This window comes from Seriola aureovittata, chromosome 5 (genome assembly GCF_021018895.1).
Source record: "Seriola aureovittata isolate HTS-2021-v1 ecotype China chromosome 5, ASM2101889v1, whole genome shotgun sequence".
Lineage (NCBI taxonomy): Eukaryota > Metazoa > Chordata > Actinopteri > Carangiformes > Carangidae > Seriola > Seriola aureovittata.
In genome coordinates, this window is record NC_079368.1 from 16711496 (window position 1) to 16733178 (window position 21683).

Genomic DNA, 21683 nt, shown 5'->3' on the forward strand with positions numbered 1-21683 from the left:
ACCAACAACCATTAGTTTTACCTGAAGCAGGATATACCGCCTCCACCTATGCTCCCAAAGCTGTTCAGTATCTGTACATCACATCCCTCTGGGCAGCTCTTAGGTATAATGTGTAGAGCAGGCAGCTACTCGCTAATGACTGCAAACAGTTGCGTGCAAACTCATTGAACAAGTACTTAAAACATTTAAAGACATCTACTCATTAGCACACGTCTACCCTAAGTGCTCAGCTTTGCATTCACTGATAAAATCTTAAACACACAACCACTAATTTCACTTTTTTATTCCAAAAAATCCGTGCAAGATAAAACTACAACTATTATTCAGTTCATTGTGTATGTGTTGCGTTTGTTCTGTGTATGTGCACTCCAATGTGAATTTATGAGAGAAACAGTCATATCCAGAGAGACAAAAGCAACTGTAAACAAAGGAACTATTCCATTTCCTCAATTGTGTAGAAGAAAACATTTTCCTTTAAATCATCCATTTTTGCATTTGTGAAAGGAACTACAGGGATAGTTAGTTTGGTCATTAGGTTTGATAAGAGTATGGTTACAGCATCTTTACATATGCAACCCTCAAATAACCTTTTACAATTTAAATCTACAATTAATGTACACTTTTATCTACATTTCTCTATACAAGTACAATATATTCAGAAGAACCTCCTATACAAAGCAACTTTTATATAAATGTTACATTTGTTATATATACTGAATTATGCAAATACAAAACAACACTTTCAAATTCAAGCTAGCTAAAATAAAAGATGGGAATTGGACGTGAAATCCATTACTTTACAACATGCATCCATATTAAATCAAATGAAATAAGTGTTAGAGTTTACTATCTACGGGAAACTGAGGTTTAATATAAAACAAATATTTCATACTGACATGAATGTTTCAACCAAATAATTTTTTGTTTCATTCCCATGTTAGAGGGCCTAGGTAAGGAAATCACTCGCTGTCACCGTTAGAATTGATCAACATATCATGCAATTGTTACTATCTTCCTATTGAAATTGCACTGCATTTGTAGATTAGTGTTTGTGCATTTGTTTGTGCACGGGTGGGTATAATTTAATACAGAAATTTAGATAATATTTTTGGTGCTTTTTTTGGTTGAAATAAATGGTAATGGCTTAAAATTCTGATATGATGAAAGTTCAAATTCTCAGGTGAGGAAATTAACAGGTAAAGCACTGCTTAGTGATTTTGGTTTGTCAGTCCTAATGATTGTAGTGATTGATTTAAGGAACATGTATTACAAAAAATAAGGCTGGATATAGCTGCCAAGACATTGACAACCTTGTTTGCCTACAAAAAAAACACTTACTGGTTTGGACATTTAAGGGGCAAAAGTATGTGTGCCTCAAGTAAAGTTACATCATTCATCCTGCTGAGCTCTATACAGCAAATTATAGAAAATAAAGCCACTATTGTCTGTACAGAAGTTTGTAAATAAACAGCCCTTTTCCCCCAGAGATGCTGACCTGGTCATCCCAGTGTATGTGCATGATATCCAACACTTTTCACATCAGTCTTCAGAAAGATTTCCATTGCCATTTCATTTGCTTTTTTCACACCACTCAAACAAAATAAAAATAAAAAACAACTATAAAGCCAGACAAAGTCTGTGCAGGTATGGGTTGTAATCTGTTGTGGTGCTAAGACTCACAGCCATACTGGCCTCTAGTGGGTGAGATTAGTCATCACAGTTCTGAGAGAAGTTGGATATGGCATGCAGGCCATGGACCACCAGGCTCTAGAGTGGTTCATGTTTAAAAGTAAACAGCTGCCACCCTATGGCTGATACATATAGTACTCATAGGAAGCATCACAGTTCAAACCCTTAGAAAAAACAATGCAACAGTGAACCATTTCAAGTCTACAGTGTGTCAGAAAAGCCCAAAACAGATCTCCCACATATGTGAGAGGAAGGTTTGCAATTTAAAAAGAGATTAGTTGAGAGTGTGGTTCAATGCAGTTCAATGGTTTTTCTAAGAGTATGCAACCTCGGACAAAAAGCTCGCCCCTACATCTTGGTCTCGCTGTCAGCAGGCCTCTCGTTCTCATACTCATTCTCCTGGCAGATGAGCTGGTACGGCTTCTTGTCTGCCTCCTCCACCACTGAGTTGCCCACCTCGGGGTCCTTGTTCTGCAACTCGTGGCGAGACAGGTGTTCCACTATACCTGCACCAATAGAGTCTCCAAGGACATTGGTGGTGGTGCGCAATCGGTCCCTGAGGAAAGACAGGGAACAGGGGAGTGTTAAGAGAAGAAAAGATAATACACGATAAGATAAAAAAAAAGAGAAGAGAGGAAAAAAACAAGACAATGAAACAAGAGACAAAACAAGAGAAGGCAAGACAAAATGACAGAAAAAGTAAGAAAAGATGAGAGAAGACAAGATGGGACAAAAAAAAGAGAGGAGTAAAACAGGACAAAACAAGAGAAGACCAAACAAGATTAGATGAAACAGGAGAAGAGACAAGAAGACAAGACAAGAGAAAACAAAATAAAACAAGTTAAAAGTACAGAAGAGAAGGCAAGACAGGACAGGATAGGACAGGAGAAATAAGATAGGACATTGATGACAAGATGAGACAAAACAAGACAAGAGAAAATGAAGATAAAATGATAGGAGAAGACAAAACAAGAGAAAACCAAGCAAGACAAGACAAAACAGGAGAAGAGACAAGAAGACAAGACAAGAGAAAACAAAACAAGAGAGGACAAAACAAGAGAAGACAAAACAAGATAAGAGAAGGCAAGACAGGAGAAGACAGGACAAATTGGATAGGATTGGACAAAACAAGTGAAGAGAGGACAAAACAAGACAAGAGAAGACAAAACAAGAGAAAAACAAGATAAGAGAAGGCAAGACAGTACAAGACAGGACAAATTAGATGGGACATTAGATGACAAGATGGGACAAAACAAGTGAAGAGAAATCAAAACAAGACAAAGCGAGAAGAGAGGACAAAACAAGACAAGAGAAGACAAAACAAGAGAGGACAAAACAGAAGAAGAGTCAAGAAGACTAAACAAGACAAGAGAAAATAGAAGACAAAACAAATTAAGAGAAGACAAAACAACTAGAGAAGTTAAGATTATGAAATATTAAACAATTGCTTTGAAGATATTGCAGATTAAATCCATGTGGTGTGTTTGAAAAAGTTTGCACATAAAAACTATCATTAGAAAACTGGAGGCAGTCTTTTATGGCTCCAGGCATTCCTCCAACCACATGAAACTCAGCCAGTAGATAGGAGGAAGTAGGGCTTTGCATCGGGATTGGATGCAGACTGAATAAAAACCAGATGGATTGAGGGACATGGAATGTGAAGGGAGAGTCCAGGGGAAGCTGTCCCTTAATCCACTCAAGAATGTAGAGTGCACAAATTTGATCCATTAACCCCTTCAATTTCCCTTCGGTGTGACTTAATTGAATTCATACCACACTGTATTTGATTTACTCACAATTAAACCATCTTCATTACTGTCTATTAACAACAATTAGTTTGTTCAAAGTGCGATGGTTCAAAACTCGTTTTTTCAACTTTCCCATTTAATGTGAAGTTTTTCTTAGATGTCCTAAGCCAATACTTACAGAAACCAATCAACGGCAATGATGAGTGTGATGTCATCAGTGGGCAGGCCTACAGAGGTTAGCACTATCACCATGGTAACCAGTCCTGCCTGCGGGATTCCGGCTGCTCCAATACTGGCCGCTGTGGCTGTGATACTGATGGGAAAAAGTACAAAAAACAGATAGAAATTTGAAGGTATTTCAGCTGTGTAAAGAAAAAAAAGAAAAAAATCACTCATTGCAGTGCAACTGAAAAAAAGGCGGACGTTACACAGATCTGACCGCTCGATCATCCTTTGTTAAAGCATTGAAGAGGGTCACTTAAATTTATTCCCTTGACTGAAATACTATCCCTCATCTATCCCAATAGTCAAATAGCAAGACTGGTGGTTAAAAGTCTTTTATAAAGCTGGAACTTGTGGTTTTGAGACTTGGAGATACTTCAATTGAGTTAAGTAGTATTTCATGCCATAATGAAAGACAAATGTCATAGAAATATCCAAAAACTCTCAGAACAGGCAACATTTACTCAATCAAATCCTGTTGGGGAAGATGTTTAATGATATTATACACACTGCTGAATGTTTGGCATTATTATTGAATGGTTAAAGAGCAAAACTTGTAGAGTGAATGCTTTTCACGTCACATACCTGATGGTGAGAATCTGTCCGAAGTTGAGGTCATAATCATTGACCTGAGCGATGAAGATGGCTGCCAGGGCTTCATATAGAGCTGTGCCATCCATGTTTATTGTGGCGCCGACAGGGAGCACGAAACGGGTTACACGCTTGTCCACTTTGTTGTTTTCCTCAAGGCATTTAAAAGTGATGGGCAAAGTGGCAGAACTGTGAGAGGAGAAAGGGAGAAGGAGAATGACGGACAGAAAGTGTGTGAGTGAGACACATGAGGAAAACTCCACCCTGTCATCCAGAAACTACAGTGATCCGCTGAATTGTTGTTTTTGCTTTAATACTGACCAATCAATTAGAGAAAGCAAATATAAATCATGCTTATCAAGCCTGACCATCTGACATACCAATATCATTTTTGTTCCCCTGTACACTGACTATTGTATATGAGAGAATAAATAAATTCAATAAATTCTTCCTTGACCTTGACCTTTCTTGTCAGTCTGATTCTGAGTTGAACTGTATAACTTTTGGCCCAATCACATACCTGGAGGATGTTCCCAGGGCAGTGATGAGTGCCTGCAACAGCCCCGCGATGAAAATGAAAGGGTTCTTCCGGGTGACGACGAAGTAGAGAGTTGGCAGGACGAAGATGGCGTGGATTAGCAACCCACAAATGACTGTCACTGTGTACATTCCCAGCTGGCCACCCATGGCTGAAATGTCGTCCATCTCCACGATTTTACCGGCAATCAGGAACAAGATACCGATAGGGGCGTACCTGGGGATTTATGGGTGTTATTGTGAATTTTATGCAATTCATCCAATAATTCATTCAGCATTATCTCTATTCACGCACACATCCAGCCCTCCTCGCACTTACCACATGATTATAGCAACCAGCCTCATGATGGCTTCATTGAGACAGTCGAAGAAGTCCTTGAGGGGCTGTCCCTGTTCCCTCATGCTCCCAATGATCAGACCGAAGCACATGGAGAACACCACCAGGCCGAGAGCATTGATTCCATTAACCGCCCCTGGTACTGGGATCATCTCCTCCCGGGCTATATCCTGGCTGCCATTTAGTGTGAATATTGTGTCATTCACTGTCATCTTCACATGGACAACTCTCTTGGCATACTGTGTCTTGAACTGGATTTCCAAAAAGGAAGAGGAGGGGTTAAACAGTGATTAATCACTGGGAGAATAGCATTTTATAAATGCTTTTATTCAAGGATTCTATTTGAGATTCATGGTCATTCTAGCAAATGTATTTGGCCTGTTGAATATGAAACTATGAGCATGTTAAATGTGTATTCTTTATAGTAAAAAGACCTCAATAAATGCAGTTAATTGTTTGTGCTTTCCCATATCGCACACAAAATATCACACTCCCACCAGAATACCACCATATGCCTAAATTGTGTTGGAATGAGGAAGTGGCACTGAGACAAGGGCGTCAGCGAACAACACAGATGTGTCAGGTGTAAGCATGGGCAGAAAGGTCAGATCGTTAGGTTCCCATGAAAAAAGTCCCATCTCTGTCTGAAATGATGACTGTAAACCCGCTTTTTGCAATTTTTATGTTTAGAAATATGAAATTAATTTCAAGTGGAACAGAGATCTCTAGTAAGTAGCTGAAAGTGCACAGGAATGACAATGGCAGTACAGATATACAGACATTAAATAGAAAGCCTGTATTGGAGAAGCTTTGAGCGATGCTAAACAAGCATTCAAGCACTGATGGTGAGATGCTGAAGTGAGACAGTTAAGGAATAAAGCATTTTATCTAACTACAGGAAAAGGGAAGAGAGGGGATGTGGAGGGAGAGAGTCACCTGTTTGGTGCAAGCTTCCACAAGGTTAGGAGGGAACATGTTTCTGGAAAACCAAACAAAAGAGTTACATTTTTGTTAGGGTTAATACATTTCTTACAAATTACAAATGCACTGCACAAAAAAACAAAGACAAACATGCAATGTATAAAATGTAAATTATAGCTATAGTCTGATAATGATTTGCATTCTACAGCCTTTTATTGGCAAAATTGGACTGGAGCGCTTGTGTGAGTTTGTTGATCATTCAAGGTGCATAAATGTGTGTGTGTGGGCACCTGATAAGGTCCAGGAAGGCATCAGCAGGGCTGACCTGCTCTATCTGCTGCTGCTTGGTGAACTCATCCTTTGAGCCTTTTCCAGGGTGAATAATGAGCACCACGACGATACCGATGAACACAGCAATGACGGTGGTGGTGGTGTAGTAGACCACTGCCCTCATTCCCATTTTACCAGAGGCACGGCTGTCCAGAGCAGCCATACCTGGAAAAGAACATATCATATAAACCAATGTATATCAGTATATCAGTATGTTTACCCATTTGTACTTGCATTCTTCCTCATATCACCATAGGCAACCTTTCAACAGTTCCTGCAGAGGGAGCAGAAGTGCAGCAACAGTACTATAAGACGGTAGTGCCATAAGCAGCTCCATGTGGAAACATGTAAATTGGCCACATTACCAGTCACTGGGTAGCCTATGGATGTATTCATTCATTCTTTCTTTAGGTCATTCATTTCATATTAATAATTGTATATATTTGCTTTACAGTTACACACGTTTTTACTGACATGCGTTAGAAAGAAAATAATCAAAAACTCAAATGTTGCCTTATAACATCTAGAGAGTGAGGGAATGACAAAGTTAATCAAAAAAAAATGTGTATCTATTTGTGTTGTTGATATGGAAAAAATCTTCTTCAGCCATGTTGCCCCATGACCTTAAAGTTTGCATAAATATGTCACTAACTGTTGTCCCGGTGAGCGTACAGTCAGCCTGGGAAAATGTGTTGCAATTACAGGTGGAATACACCCATTTGGTATTATCTACCTCACTATCTGTGACAACAAAAAGCGGCGAGAAACATAATCTGACTCTGACATTTACTGGTGGAAAAGCAACACCTACTGCACAGCACCCAGGGGCAGATACAAAATCTGTTTACATATACCGTCCAGCCATATATAGATAATATATTCTAAATTACAGCTGCAGAGAAATGCTTTGAAACCTGGTGGCGATTTTGTGCTTTTCCATCCTTCAAATCAACTGTCTTTTTTTATTTGATCATACAACAGAACCATGTGTTCACAAGTGTGACATTAGTTTGTTGTGAACACAGAGAGCAAGTAGAGATGTCAGTTACAGATTAACAGCCTGACCTCAAATGAGTATCTCTGTCACAGAGAAGAAGACACAAGAAAGATGCACAGTATCTGTCGTCTGATATGAAAACTATACGTGCTGCAATGTATATCAAGCCAAGGCCAAAGTAGCTGAGAAAATACAACAGAGCGATGTTTTACACAGAAAAAATGTGATGAAGCACAATTCAGAAAAAACAGATCACAATCAAATTACAAATAAATTCTTTGATTCCTGCTATGACTGGTAACCTTTGCCTTCCTGCAAGGAAGACTAGATGCCATCACATTATACATATCCTAAAATATGTGGTGAGTTTGAATTTAACAGTCCCCCTCAGAAGCTGCAAATCAAGTTCATGTTGCATGAGAAATAGTTGAATAGTTGACTGAAAGTTGGTTCTCAGTTAAGAACTAATAAACCACTGAGGGAGAAAGACAAAAGATTGTTATGAACCAGAAAGAAGTTTGAGGGAGCCTGGAACTGTCCTCGACAGCTATAATAGCATTAAACAGACTTTGTAGGGGTAATGGTGGTAAAAGGGAAAAAAATTCATTTTGGATTTGGAAACAGACAAACTGCCTCAATAGGCATGACAGTGGCGTTGTATTTTCACAGTGTCAGGTCCTGTTATGGCTGTTTTCTTCATTCAGAGCTGTACAAGGCAAAGCAGGCTTTGTGTGATGGGAGCTGTATGACACTTTGACACTACGTGTGTGTGTGGGTGGTGGGTGTGTGTGCGTGTGTGTGTGTGTGTGTGTGTGAGTATGTGTGTGTGTGTGTGTGTGTGTGTGTGTTGTGTGTGTGTGTGTGTGTGTGTGTGTGTGTGTGTGTGTGTGTGTGTGTGTGTGTGTGTGTGTGTGTGTGTGTGTGTGTGTGTGTGTGTGTGTGTGTGTGTGTGTGGGTGTGGGTGTGTGTGGGTGTACCTACTGGCCCAGCTTTTGCCCCTCTTTCTGTTCCTCTTGTCTCAACAAGCCCAGGACTTTTATCCTGTTTTTCTTTATCCTCTTCACCCTCCTCATCCTTCCCTCCCTCATTCTCCTCCCCCAAATTCTTCACCTCCTCTCTCTACTGCCTCTTGTTTCAGGGTGCCCTCTATTACCCCTGCCCTGCTCTTCCTCCTCTCCCACCCCCACAGCTTGCCTCCCTGCACTCTCTTTCTTGCACGCTGATCTTATTGCTGCAATCTTCATTCATTGCCACCCTTTTCCTCCCCCCCCCCCCCCCCCCCCCCCCTCTCCTGCTCTCCTCCTATTCCCTTTTTGACAGCCCTGGGAAAACTTGTTGACTTAGTCAGCCCCGTACACACGCACACAATGATCCAAAGCCTGTTGTCCAGGCAACAACGGACGCAGCCTCACCAATTCCATCCTTTCAAAAGAATGAAAGAAAGGAGAGCAGGAAGAATGACTTTCTCTCTCATATGGGGAATGTTCATCAAACACAAAAGTAGGCCTACTTTAGGGGGGAGTTGAAGCGCAGGACATAGTAGCAACTGCAAGAGGTCAGTCCCGAGGGCAATTAATGTCCGCTGACGCTGGGCAAAGATTGACCCACGTGTCTGCAAGACATTACCTGACGGCCTACAGCCAGAAAATATCTCCACACGCCAGTTTATGGACTTTAAACGATTTTACAGAAAATTAATGTATTTTGATACTAATTTCCATTGGTTACAGCCTCTCAAATGTGCTCATTTTACTGATTTCCTTTGTTGTATACATTAAACTACATATCATTGGATTTTGGAGTGCCGGTTGGACCAGACAACCAATTTGAATATCTCACTTTGGGGTCCAAGATGCTGTGATCTGCATTTGTTTGTACGGTTTTCACACCTGTTGTTTTGGTTCATGTAAGTGCAGCAATGCAAAGTGCAAAAGGGCTGAACTGACTGTAATATAAGTCTCTCAGCCAGTTACATCATAGCTCTGAAACAGCTGTGCCAATCACAGTGACACCTGACAACAGCTCAACAAATGCAAATATCCTTCTTCATTTGGTGATATATATTGTTGTCCTGATGGTGCACGGCACCCCATGCCACCTGGACCACCTCCATTAATAATGTGACTTGTGCAGTAATTTAGCACCATTCTACTGAAGGAGAACTTGTTCTTTACATTTTACTACCAGGTTCTTACACACTTTTACATCTTGTCAGTAAAATTTTGAATTCATGACATTTAGGGATACACACAGGAATATGTCCAGTTATTTACTATAACACCGCCTTCATCCTCCTTTACATTTTTTACTCCTTGTTCCTGGTCTTCCCCTTAACTCCCTCCCCTTCCTACATTCAACCTCCCCTTCCAATGACCTCCACTGTAATCATCCTCCTTTTCCTCCTCTTTCTACCCTCATCCCCTCTCCCTGTCAAGCCCCTTCTTGGCTTCTATAAATACTCTGTGGTGGACTCTAATAAAGAAATGCCTGAAGACAATGTGGATTCTTCTGAAAACACATGTTTGAAGTGGGTGAGTGAGCGAGTACATATGAAAGGGATGTGGTTCTGAAAAAGATAAAGGAGAACCCTGCAGTTAACTGCTCTTTCTCTTTCTCATTCTCCCGTTGAAACACACAAGACCATTTCTCATAGTACTTGATCTTCAGTTCTCCTGCCTGTCTGCATGACTTTCCTGCATTTCCTACCTTCCAGGGCCCCTCTGGACTCTGCACAAACTTTTTTGATTCCAGATTCAGCTGATTCATTCCTTTCAACTGGGACAACCCATTTCACACAGTGGCACAATTCAGTCTTGGGAGTGTGACAGTCAGTTTGCACAGTGGCCAAGTGTTTGCTGAAAAGAAGTCATAGGAGTTTAACTCTGATTCTCATACCCTCTAAAATATGTTATTCTCAAAGTCATGTAAGCAATTACTTCTCTAAAATAGAGCTTAGTGCAGTTACATCTAGGCTGGTTCTTCTAGGAAGAGAAGAACATACACCCAAGTCTGTCAAAACACTTGAGATCAGGAGAAGGAGTTCTCTTCAGTCCAAAGTAACCTCAGGTCACTTTTATTACTTTTCAACTGAGGTCATAGTTTCAGCAGAAATCTGAAAAACTGTGAAAGAAAAAAAAGGAATTTTCAAAAACATAAGAAATGTCAAACTTTTCATAAACTAGAGGACTACAGCTGCGTTGGATATGTTCAAAAATGATGTCAGGTGACAAATTGGCCCGAAAACTTTTAACTGTGTTCCCCATGTGAGTAAAAAAAAACCAGATAAACCTAATAATCTAATAATTTTCTGATTCTCCTGTTTGTTGTTTTGGAAGTCAAAATTCCTTTAAGACAGTGAGCTGTAGCGTGTCAGCATGTGTGTGTGTGTCAGCGTGTGTGTGTGTGTGTGTGTGTGTATGTGTGTGTGTGTGTGTGTGTGTGTGTGTGTGTGTGTGTGTGTGTGTGTGTGTGTGTGTGTGTGTGTGTGTGTATGTGTGTATTGTCCAGACAATGTGCAGGTTCGTGTATGCGTGTGTGTTTTTTTTTTGTTGACTTCTGACCTCAATCTACTCCACTAAATTTCCAACAAACTGCTGATAACAGCTCAGTGGGAACTCTGCAATAATTTGTAATTTCAGTGTTGCAATAATTCTATCATCTTATATCATGTATGAGATGAGCTGTTGCATTCAGTACATTTTTGCAGGGTGTAACCAGATCATGTCTAACCACCAGCACAAGCTGTGAAACTGGCAGGAGTCAAGCCTTATTAGTATATAACATAATAACGCTTTACTATTGACCTGCATAGTGTTATTGATTGGTTTCATCTGCCAAATCAGCAAAATCCAGATACTGTACTGGCACATACTTTATTATTATTATTTATTTAACAAGAAGTCTCATTGTGAGATGTTTTAAGCTTTATAGATGAATATCATGAGACTTTTTCTAGTTAGATGATAGATGATAATGATAATAATGATAACTTCGTAGCTGGCAACATTGCTTCTGATGACTTGGATAAGGGCGCGCGCGCGCACACACACACACAAACACACACACACACACGAGAGAGGAGCTGTGTGCTGGACGGCTTGGCTACAGAATCTCTTTGTTGATTTCCACATGTAGCTGCGGTCATGTGACATGATGTCAGAGGATGCTGATGTTACGCCCCGCTGCAGCACAAAGCAGGTTATTATCGTACAATGAGTCTCTATCATCCCCTCAGGAGTCCGGGCTCTTGCCCTGTCAATCATTGCTCAGCGACTGGACATTTTGGCCTCACTATGTGCCGCTTATATTTGTCAGTCAATGCTCCTGGCCAGTGTTTTTGGATAGTGTTTTATGACTCTATAAATCTATAGCTTTACTTCCATAACAAGAAGAGGCCCTGCTCAGTAACAAACCCACAGGCCTTTGCATCTGGAAGTAAACATCCCTGTGTGTCTAACCGGGCTTATGAACCGTGTCACCAGTGACGAATGAACTCGCTATATCCCTGGATTAGAACGGAAAACCTCAGTGTCATATGTCTATGTTTTTCTGAAGCACAGGCCCAAATACATGCATGTTACAGAGGGTACAAAATGTACGGGTACCATAAAGTAATCCAGGCCTCAAACTATGAAATGCTTGTTTAAAACACATGGAGTTAAAACTGCTTTGGTCATGTTGAAACAACATGGTCCAAGCATTTGATTGAGACCAGTAGTGTAAGTTCAAAACATATCTCTCTCTTTCTCGCTTTGCCTTTTCTCTCGCTCATGAGGTCATCCTAACCCGCGTCCACCACTCGGCCCAAAACCAACAAAGCATCGGCTGAACAAACAACTGGCTCCCTCTGCCACTCATGAGGTACATGTTGGTCAGTGGAGCCACAAAACAACAAACAGCCCTGTCACTGATATAAACCTTATACAAGCTACCTGCAAAACATGTTACTTAAATTTCGTACAAACAGAATCAGGTCCCACTTTTTCCACACGTGAAAACTGATGTTGTGCTGTACCTTCACTTCAAGCTAGTACAGATACAATATGAGGGATTAAAGGGCGGTGTGGGTTTTTGTCTGGTTGGGGGCTGTGTCTACAGTGGCTGCCATATGTAAAAACTCTGTGGAGTCATGCTGAGCACACAGGCGCACAAGAGAAAATGCAAGTGAGTTTTTGTGACTTCAGGAGACACATTGCCGAGCTGTGTGTGCAATGACTGAGGCATTTGATATAAATTTAGAACAAACCAATGTCACACAGGCTTGAACTGTAAGTGTGCTAATTTTAGATATCTGAGGTTCATTTTGACTCAGAAAAAAAGCTAGTGACAACTGAACACTTCATTTACCGTACGTTTACCGCCTTAGGTGTGTACAACATTGTCACTGTAATTAGGTGATACAAGTAGTAAATAAATAAATCTCTATTAGATTCTTGCAATTTACACACATTTAACAAAAAGTTGATACAAAAATAACATATGTAACTTTAAGAATCTTCAGCTAAATGAAAGAGTACATGGCTGTACATTGTTAGTGTCCATACCAGTGATGAGACTGGAAACCAGCAGGGGCAGCACCAGCATCTGAAGCATTCTCATCAGCAGCTCTCCAGGGAAAGAGAAGAACTTCACTTCACGGTACGACATTTTATAAGGCCGCAGAGCAAATCCCAGGATTATACCTGCAGTGAGGATCAGGTGTGGAAGAAAAGTCAAAACTTTATTAGAATGTTTCAAAATTTTATGTCATGACTAGAACCTCAAAAGAGCCCCAGATTTGACTCCTGCTGTTGAATCTAATCATATTAAAACAAACGTAGCATGTTTATGAGTGAATATAAATACTACAGTAATACCAATTTGTTTTTAAAATAACTCTGGACCTTGCAGCTTCCTAAGTGAGAAAATGTGTAGTTTTCACTTAAAGTTACACAAATAAAATACAGTTAAGTCATGATCATTGCTGGAAACACTTTTTCTTTTCTCAAAATGTTGACAAAACACATTTGTCAACATTTAAACAGAAGAAATTCATAGGTGCAGTGTGTAGACTTCAGACTTTAGATCAGCAGTTTAGAGACTTCGGACTTCAGATCAGAACTAAACCACCAACAGGCCCAGGTGGCTGACCCTTAAGCCTGAAGTGAAGGATATCCTGAATTTAACAATCCATCAAATGAGTTTGCCATGGCACGGTGTAATTCTAGCAGGGCTGCAGATGTGCTGGCTCTGTGTCAGCCTGGCTCACTTCCTACTGAGCAAGACTCAGAGGTTAATGGCAACAGGGCAAAGGTCGGATGCAGGGTCGGATAAAGGCCAGCCCACTAGGTTCATCTGAGTTCCCCCTATTCTCTCATCTGGTGAGTTTCTTTCTATTCTTTTCCCTCTTCCGTCCTGCTACAGGGGTGTTTGTCACAGCAGATTGATGGATTATTGGGGTGAAGCAGAAAATCTGTTGCCTTCTTCTTTACAAGTTTGAATAGAAGAGGGGTAATGTGGTGAGAGATGGTCTCTTCCTGTTATATCCAGTTTTAAGTCAGCTAAACTAACTTAACCACCAGCTAAATTACCAACAGAGTTCAGTGTCTAAACAGTGTCTACAGTAAAAAACAACCCCCCATAATAATTTTCTTACTTACCAATAATGACAGCTGCGACGGTTAAGATCACAAAGGCATTTCTGATGAAGAATCCCTTCACATCATCCTTTGTGATGTTCTCCACTCTCTTCTTAGCCAGCAGTGATCGGGACTGGATCCCAGCCCGGATCTGGTGGAGACCACCGCGGGTCCTCTGTGGGTTCTCCCCGTTGCTCTGAGTCATAGCTGCCGCTGGAATCTTCAGATCTGTAGTAAATGTGCAGGAACTCCACTAAACTGCGATGGAGACGCTTCAATGGTCCTGCTAAATCACTTGTTACCTGTTGTGTCCTTCTTCCTCTCTGTAACACCTCTCCTTGGTTTGAGGCTTACAAGTTGCCTGATTGAGACATACAGTGAGAGCTATTAGACGTCTGAGCACTGAAAACAATTTTTGAGAGGTAGACAACCACCTCTGCTAACCGCTGTGTCATTACTCTGCTACACTGAACTATCACCTATAACCACTGTAAAAAATACACAGCACAAACAAAGTGGATTAAATCATAAATGTCTTACTCTTAGGCAGATATCCTCCCTCATATGTAGAAAATATACAGTAATAATCATGCAAATTCATCCAAACATGCATTACAAGAACTAAAATACTTAATGAATAGGTTTTCTGTCAAAGACATGCTGCATTCAGTGTGTGAAGAACACATGTGTTGCACCCACATCTGTGAATGCAGATTTCCTCAAACATACACTTGAGTAACTACAACACACGTGTACAGTTTGTATCTAATGGTTATACTGATACTGATACACTCACACACATGCAGACACATGTAGAAACACTCAAAGGGTAGACATGATAAATGGTAAAATACTAAGAAAGAAGTTGTTCCTGTACCTTCAGACTTGAGCAATAACTTCCTTTGGAGTAATGTCTCTCTCTTTTTTTTTTTTTCTGGGGAAAGCTCTGGTTTAAAACACGATCGGTGTGAGAGGGACAGAGGAGCTCTTTGGGTGTGAGCTGGTTGGTGTAAGCAACCAGCAATGAAGAGAAAGCGTAGGAAAAGAGGAGAGGGGAGGAGAAAGGAAAGGAAGGAGCTGCGACGGGGATGAGGGAATAAAAGAGCCAGTGAGAGAATGGAGGCGGTGCTATAGTAGAAGAAAAACTAGTGTTAGTCACTCACACAGTGTAGGCTTGTGGGGAGGTGAGGCGGAGACTAAAAAAGTGAAGTAAGGTAGGAGCGAGGGGCGGGGGGTGGGGGTGCTTTTCAGACAGAGGGGAGCTTGAGGAATAATGAGCTTTCCAAGCAGGAAAAAGAGAAAGGACCTTCTTGTTTTCTTCTGTCTCTCTCAGCCTTCCTTTCAAATGGTTTTCCACGCTTGATAAGTTCAGCCTGATTGGAGATTCCTGTGGAGAGTGAGTCAACAAAGAAGTTAAAGTCCTCCATCCATCAAAAAATATGGAAGTGGATTAGCCATTCATAGGTTTCTTTTGGCACATCCCCAACAGACAGACTCATCCATCAATATCACTTTGCCTTCTCTTGCTGCATTTTAGTACATTATACACGTTCACACCCTACAAAGTCCACTTGGCCATGATTTTTCTTTTCATGGAAAACGATGGGTTATTTGGTTTGATAAGCTAAACACAGCAGGCAAATATTAACCAAGTGCCATTGGTGCAGCTGGTGCAACGTTTGGCTCTGAAAGACACAAATCTGTGTAAACTAAGTCTGGAGGTTTTTTGGCAAACAGGCTGACGACAGTGCTGCTGTGACGGTGAGCTACGTAAATGTGCTGCAATAAAAACGTGGTGACTACCTGAGCTTTAGCACGGGAGAGTGGCTAGGAAATAAAACAGTCCCACAGAGGATGATCCGAACACAAGCAGGCAGGAGTTTAGTTTGGCAACAAGACACAGGAATTCACAGTTTGGCATGTGCGATGCGATTAACACTGAGGGTGTGCACGGGAATGTGTGTGTATGTGTTTGTGTTGTGTGTATGTGGGTGAATGTGTCTGGAAAAACATTGAGAGAGAGAGTGAATGAGAGAGGCAGAGCTGAAGGCATCCTTTCTGACTCATACTGAGGGAAGCCATGTTTGGCAGAGATGAGATGAGAGTTGAGAAACGTTTTAACTGAACGGTCCACACGCACACAAACACACACACACACACACACACACACACACACACACACACATACTATGCTTAATGCTTCATTTGACCTCAGTGAAATTACATAACCTCTTTACTACTCGAAGGAAGAAAGCAGAAGAATTTTTAGGAATGATACAGACACATATAGGTATTTGCACTTGTGTGACAGTTCATACAGTTAGACATTTTTCCTCTCATCCAGAATTTTGACATGGAGGATTATTTCAAATCTCCCATTTAGGTTTAAGTTATTCAAATCGCCAAACATTTCAATTCAGAAGAAATATATGCTAATAAGTAATGACTGTCTATGGATTATTGTTAGTAAATGTGCCAGTCTGTTTGAAAAGACTTGCCGTCAAGCAATGAAAAAAAAAAAAATATATATATTCTTGACCACAGCCCAGAGTCAAACGTTGGCAAATTACACTGAAACTATCTTGATTTTTTCCCATGATTTTTGTTCCTTTATTGGCAACAACAGCCTTGTTTTTTCTTTTGTATCACACATGGGTGACTGCAAAAATCAATTAGCTGGCTTATTTATTTTAGTTTATATACACGAGACAAACTATATTCATGACTCCACTTGATCGGCATTTCTCCAGGGAGGGCAATGCTGGTTGATCGGGTCAACACTTTGGTTCAGACTGAAATAACTCAGCAATTATTTGAAAGATTACATCAACATTCATGGTCCTCAGAGGATGAATCCTAATGACTTTGGTGACCCCTTAACATTTCCTCTAGTTTTACAGTGAAGTTGGTATTTGTGGAAAAATCTTGTCAACTACTGGATGGATGGAATGAGTTTTGGCACAGATGCTAAGGGTCCCCGTCAGGGTGAATTATAATAACTTTGGTGATCCCTTACTTTTTCATTGCATCGTGAAATCAAAATTTTCAATTTGTCCAACACTTCAGTTTTTGGTAAAATAGTAATGGCATTCCCATCAGTCAGAGCTGTACTTTGTATTTACTGCTAATTCAGAAATGGAAGCACAGTCACTAAAATGCTTATATCATTGTTGTTCTGAGAATGCTTGTATGATGACGTTGTGGTGAAGAGCCAAAGTACAGTTTCAGAGTTAGCAGCTCTGTGGCTGAGTTAAAGGGACAACCAGAGTTTAAATTAACAACGCTAAATGCTCCTGGCTCCTATTACTGGCTTCATGCTCTCTACTGTCTCTCACACAGGTGCCTGTAAATGTCAGTTTAGCAGCTGGAGTATGATTGTACTGGATCTGATTTCAGTTTAGCTGTTTTTTGTTTTTTTTTACTACTAATGCTGCCACTTCTACCTAAAAGATAAGACGGATTAAAAAAAAGATCTAAAAAAATGTTAAAGGCGGTACTTGTTCTGAAAATAATGTATTGGTGGATAATTAATGTAAATTTGAACCAGCACTTTAAGTCTGAAAATAAATCTGTGAGCACAAACTGCAGCTCAAGATACTTGCAATCAGACAGCAAATACCACAAGTTATTATTATTCACAGAGCAAAAAGAAAGAATTGTTGATGAAATCATCTTTCCACGGAGATGTTTGAATAACCATCATTAGCTTTGAACACACCAGCAATTAAGGTCTGAATTGCAGGGAGAGGCGATCTGTACTGTGTTATCGTTGTCAGTGGCTGCAAATCCCATTACATCATTGCTGGTATGACATTTATTTATATGAAGAGACACTGATGAAAAGATGTTGGAACAGAGTTGTACCAAAAATCCTATCAAAAGACTATTGATATTATATTGGACTCTCTTGTAACTCACTGTTAGAGTTGTATTTTATCTATGATGATGTGATAATAATATTACTGCTTACTGTGACAGAAAATATAATCTCTGGCATTTCCATAAATACTTTGACAACAAGGCGCTAATTTGTTAACGTCTCCTATCATTTGACTGCACAGGAATTAGATTTTCGTGGAGCGTGTGTGAACATTTCCAGCTCTTAGGTTGGTTGCAGGGTTGGTGGTTCAATCCCCAACTCGTGGCCACATGTCTAACTGACACAGAATTGGCCACTGAGTGTATTATTTGTTTAGCGTTTTAGATTACTCTCCTGAAGAAGCAAGAGACTCCTGGCTAAACAACAACAACTTACACGCTCCATGTCAAGCTGCATGAGCTGTAGCTATAATTATCATCTGCATGTTGTTTAGGACCAAAGGAAAAAAAAAATGCAAGTGAGACTGTCTGTCCGTCTGAGACGTAGAAACACTCACTGGCTCTTCTCATCAGGTGATGTAATAGGCTGCGGACAGAAAAAACATACTGTACAAATAGATCCTAACAGCTCACAGCTCTCTCTCCTCTGCACCAGGATCAATGATTATATCTTTAGTAAATGACAGTAAGATGTTTCGGGTGCAAAGTTGCAAGATGCAGTGAGGTGGATTTCTTTTTCCTGCAAGCACACAAAATCACATGAGAGTAGTTCATTAACTTTAGTAACTCACTATTCATAATCTGATTTGGTCAGCGGAGGACATTGGTCTCTGTGTGTATTTGTCTGAAATAACTGATGTGAAAATGTTAATGCTTCACCACAGCCGACAGGCCGAGGGTTCTTTCTTCATTCTTTTGAACAGATTTTCAGATGTCCAAAGAATCCCGACCATCTTCAGAGAAATCATCCCTTTACATTGTGCATGTGTGTGTGTGTGTGTGTGTGTGTGTGTGTGTGCGTGTGTGTGTGTGTGTGTGTGTGTGTGTGTGTGTGTGTGTGTGTGTGTCACCAATACTGACGAGGCCAAATCCCTGGCTTTCCCATCATTAAACCTCAGCTCCTCTGGAAAGCTTTAAATCAGGACCTTACCATTCCTCACCCTCACCGCAGCGACCCAACTGGCATCCATCACAGAACCATCAGAACAAGCAACAACAGACAACAGACTCCTTTGTCTTCAGCGAGCAAAGCAAGGGATTGGCTGATGGGGTCGGCCGAGGAGCAGGACTTGTAAACTAAAGAAAAGGAGAAAGAATCAGGGATCCTGCCATAAAACACACAGAAACAACAGAGAAACATGTGAATGTGACATATTGCCATGGCTGCTGGGTTGAAATTTGCTGTTGCCGTTTGGAGTGCGTGTGTGTGTGTGTTGTTGTGTCAGTGTGTCTAACTAGGATATTTTTAGAAAACTGTCTTCGCATTCATCCTCTTAGGGATAGAATCTCTGTGCTTACCTTAAACAAATAGTTTGATATTTTGGGAAACATGCTTGTACCACTCTCATGTCTGTACAGTGAAAATGATGCAACTGCCAGCAGGTAGTTAGCTTAGCTTAGCTTAGCTTAGCTTAGCTTAGCTTAGCTTAGCATACACACTGGAAAAAAAGGGGGAAAACAGCTAGCCTGGCTTTGTCCAAAAGTGATGAAATCTACTTAATAAACCTACAAACTTCACTAATTAACACGTTATGTCTCTTTTGTTGAGTCTGTAGAAAAATCTATATATAACAACAACAACAACAACAACAACAAGGAAGAAAAAAATAGATGTAAGAAGTTTTCACTGTGGTAATTGAACTCATTCTGGAAAACCCACATTGGATTAATTATCATTCAAAATGGAGATTTTTTATATGCCTGGACATGTCTGGAGGGAATATTTAATGATTAATTTTAGGGGTTAAGACTAGGTTTTTGAATGAGGCATGTAGTGGTTATGGTTAAAGGTTGCAAGGAATGAAGGTACGTCAATGTGATATCCTGCTAATCTGTCTATTCATCGATCCTGTCCACCACTACTCATATGGTACAGTTATAGATTACAGAGATTATTCATGGCATGTTTTTTCTCTTTTTTTGCGTCAATTGGGTTTGAAAAACCACAAGCATTCTCAATTTTCTTGTAAGTTTTACTGCATCATTTTCTTTCTCTCACATATAGATGGAACAACTTCTCTGCTCTTGCATAATGATCTGACTTTGGGAAAATACAATGCTTCAAATGTTTCAGTTTGAGGTCTGGTCTGGGTTCTGTTAAACAGAAACAGGAGGTATGTGGAACAAAATGGATTTATGTTTTTCCATCCTGATGTGACGATCTGTTCATTAATCGTTGACCACAGTCATGTGCTTTTGATGGCGTCACATGTTCTGCAGGAATTGACTATAAAACTATATATAGACTATAAAAGTGGAGAATCACTTCATGACAATCGTGCTGACAAAAATATATGAAAAATGTTGACTTCATGTTTTGTTTTTAGCCTTGGTAAAAGAGAAAACAATGATTGCCTGTTGCCTCTTTAAATGACATAAACTTTTGGAGAAAGCTGTTTGGGCAGTTGAAAGTGAAGAAAACGAAGCTGATGGATTGGGGGGGATTCATCACCTCATCCAGCTGCTTTTGTACTGTATCTACAGTATATGATGTCATGAGCAACCTATATAAAATACCTGGTGTCGCACACACACACACACACACACACACACACACACACACACACACTTTATATACAAATACACAGGCTATACCCTCGATCTAAGCACTACTGAGTGTGTGTAACTCTAGCTGGCCCGGGCTCCTCGACCAGGCCAGTCGTTTCAGATGGGAGTGGTCCACTCCCAGGGGGGTGATGAAACCAGGACAGGTTATAAGATCTGCAGTCTACAGTGGCCCTCTGGGGACACACAGAACTGGGGCCACATTGTTCGCCAGTGTTATTGTGCATGAGGGTTTCCCATGGATCAAATGTTACAGACTTCAAACCCAGGGGTCTCAGCGCACTCGTAGCTGTTGTTCAATGGGCACGATGGGAGACGAGGCTGCTCACACACCGTTTCTCACTGATCTGAATGAGACCACACTGGACGTGGTCCCAGTGGCTCGTCGTCCGTATGTGCAGAAGGTAGTGATGGGAGTGGGGAGTGAGGAGGGTAGAAGGGAAGATGCTAGACACATTGATAACAACACTAGGGCTGAACTCTGAGGAGAAAGAGAGTGAGCGAAGGCAACGGAAGAGAAAGAGGAAGTCTAGACACTCAGTAACAGACAGTAGCAGACTGGGCCAAGAGGCAGAGTTTGCCACACAGGAAAACAAACTTCCCGTGCACACTCAAGGAATCGATTCTGTTCCGCAGCATTGATGTGACAGAGCAAAAGGCAAAAAGAGACAGCTCTGAAAAGTCATCAAAATTGTCAAGGGCTGAAAACACATTATGTGCTTTCACATAATACATTATGTGTTTTCATGGGTAAGAGCATTAATATGTTATAGTGTGCCAGTCTTCAGTGGTAACTAAGTAACTAAGTAATTAAGTACATATAGCCTACTCAAGTACTATACTTAAGTACAGTTTTGGGTACTTCACTTGTTCACATTTCATTTATCTCACAGCTTTAGTTACTAATCTGCAGATTCATGTTATCAATAGAAAAATAATCAACTAATAACTTATGATGTATTATAGATGAAGATACCCAGCAATATATATATATATATATATATATATAGTGGTTACAATCAGCCCCACCATTAACAGCTGCAACATTTAAGTGATGCTTACACATTCATGCATCAATAGTTGTAATACAA

The 21683-nt window shown here is 40.5% G+C and overlaps 1 protein-coding gene across 1 annotated transcript; it reads right to left on the bottom strand.

The window, feature by feature from the left end:
• Window positions 1-268: 268 nt before the first annotated feature.
• Window positions 269-15043, bottom strand: slc1a3a (solute carrier family 1 member 3a). The gene is made up of 10 exons (XM_056375629.1): window positions 14867-15043; window positions 14011-14350; window positions 12916-13053; window positions 6336-6540; window positions 6061-6103; window positions 5107-5375; window positions 4771-5004; window positions 4245-4439; window positions 3616-3750; window positions 269-2245 (listed from the first exon to the last, which is right to left on the bottom strand). The coding sequence occupies exons 2-10, from the start codon at window positions 14192-14194 to the stop codon at window positions 2038-2040; spliced, it is 1611 nt and encodes a 536-aa protein (XP_056231604.1). The 5' UTR covers window positions 14195-14350; window positions 14867-15043; the 3' UTR covers window positions 269-2037.
• Between the last annotated feature and the right edge of the window lie 6640 nt (window positions 15044-21683).

Bases quoted from the DNA above. Each gene is read 5' to 3' on its own strand.
- slc1a3a (XM_056375629.1), bottom strand. From the start codon at position 14,194: ATGACTCAGAGCAACGGGGAGAACCCACAGAGGACCCGCGGTGGTCTC. The intron at 6,104-6,335 runs GTGCCCACACAC...TTGGTTTTCCAG, and splicing joins GCCTTCCTGGACCTTATCAG to AAACATGTTCCCTCCTAACC. The intron at 5,005-5,106 runs GTAAGTGCGAGG...ATAAATCCCCAG, and splicing joins CTGGTTGCTATAATCATGTG to GTACGCCCCTATCGGTATCT.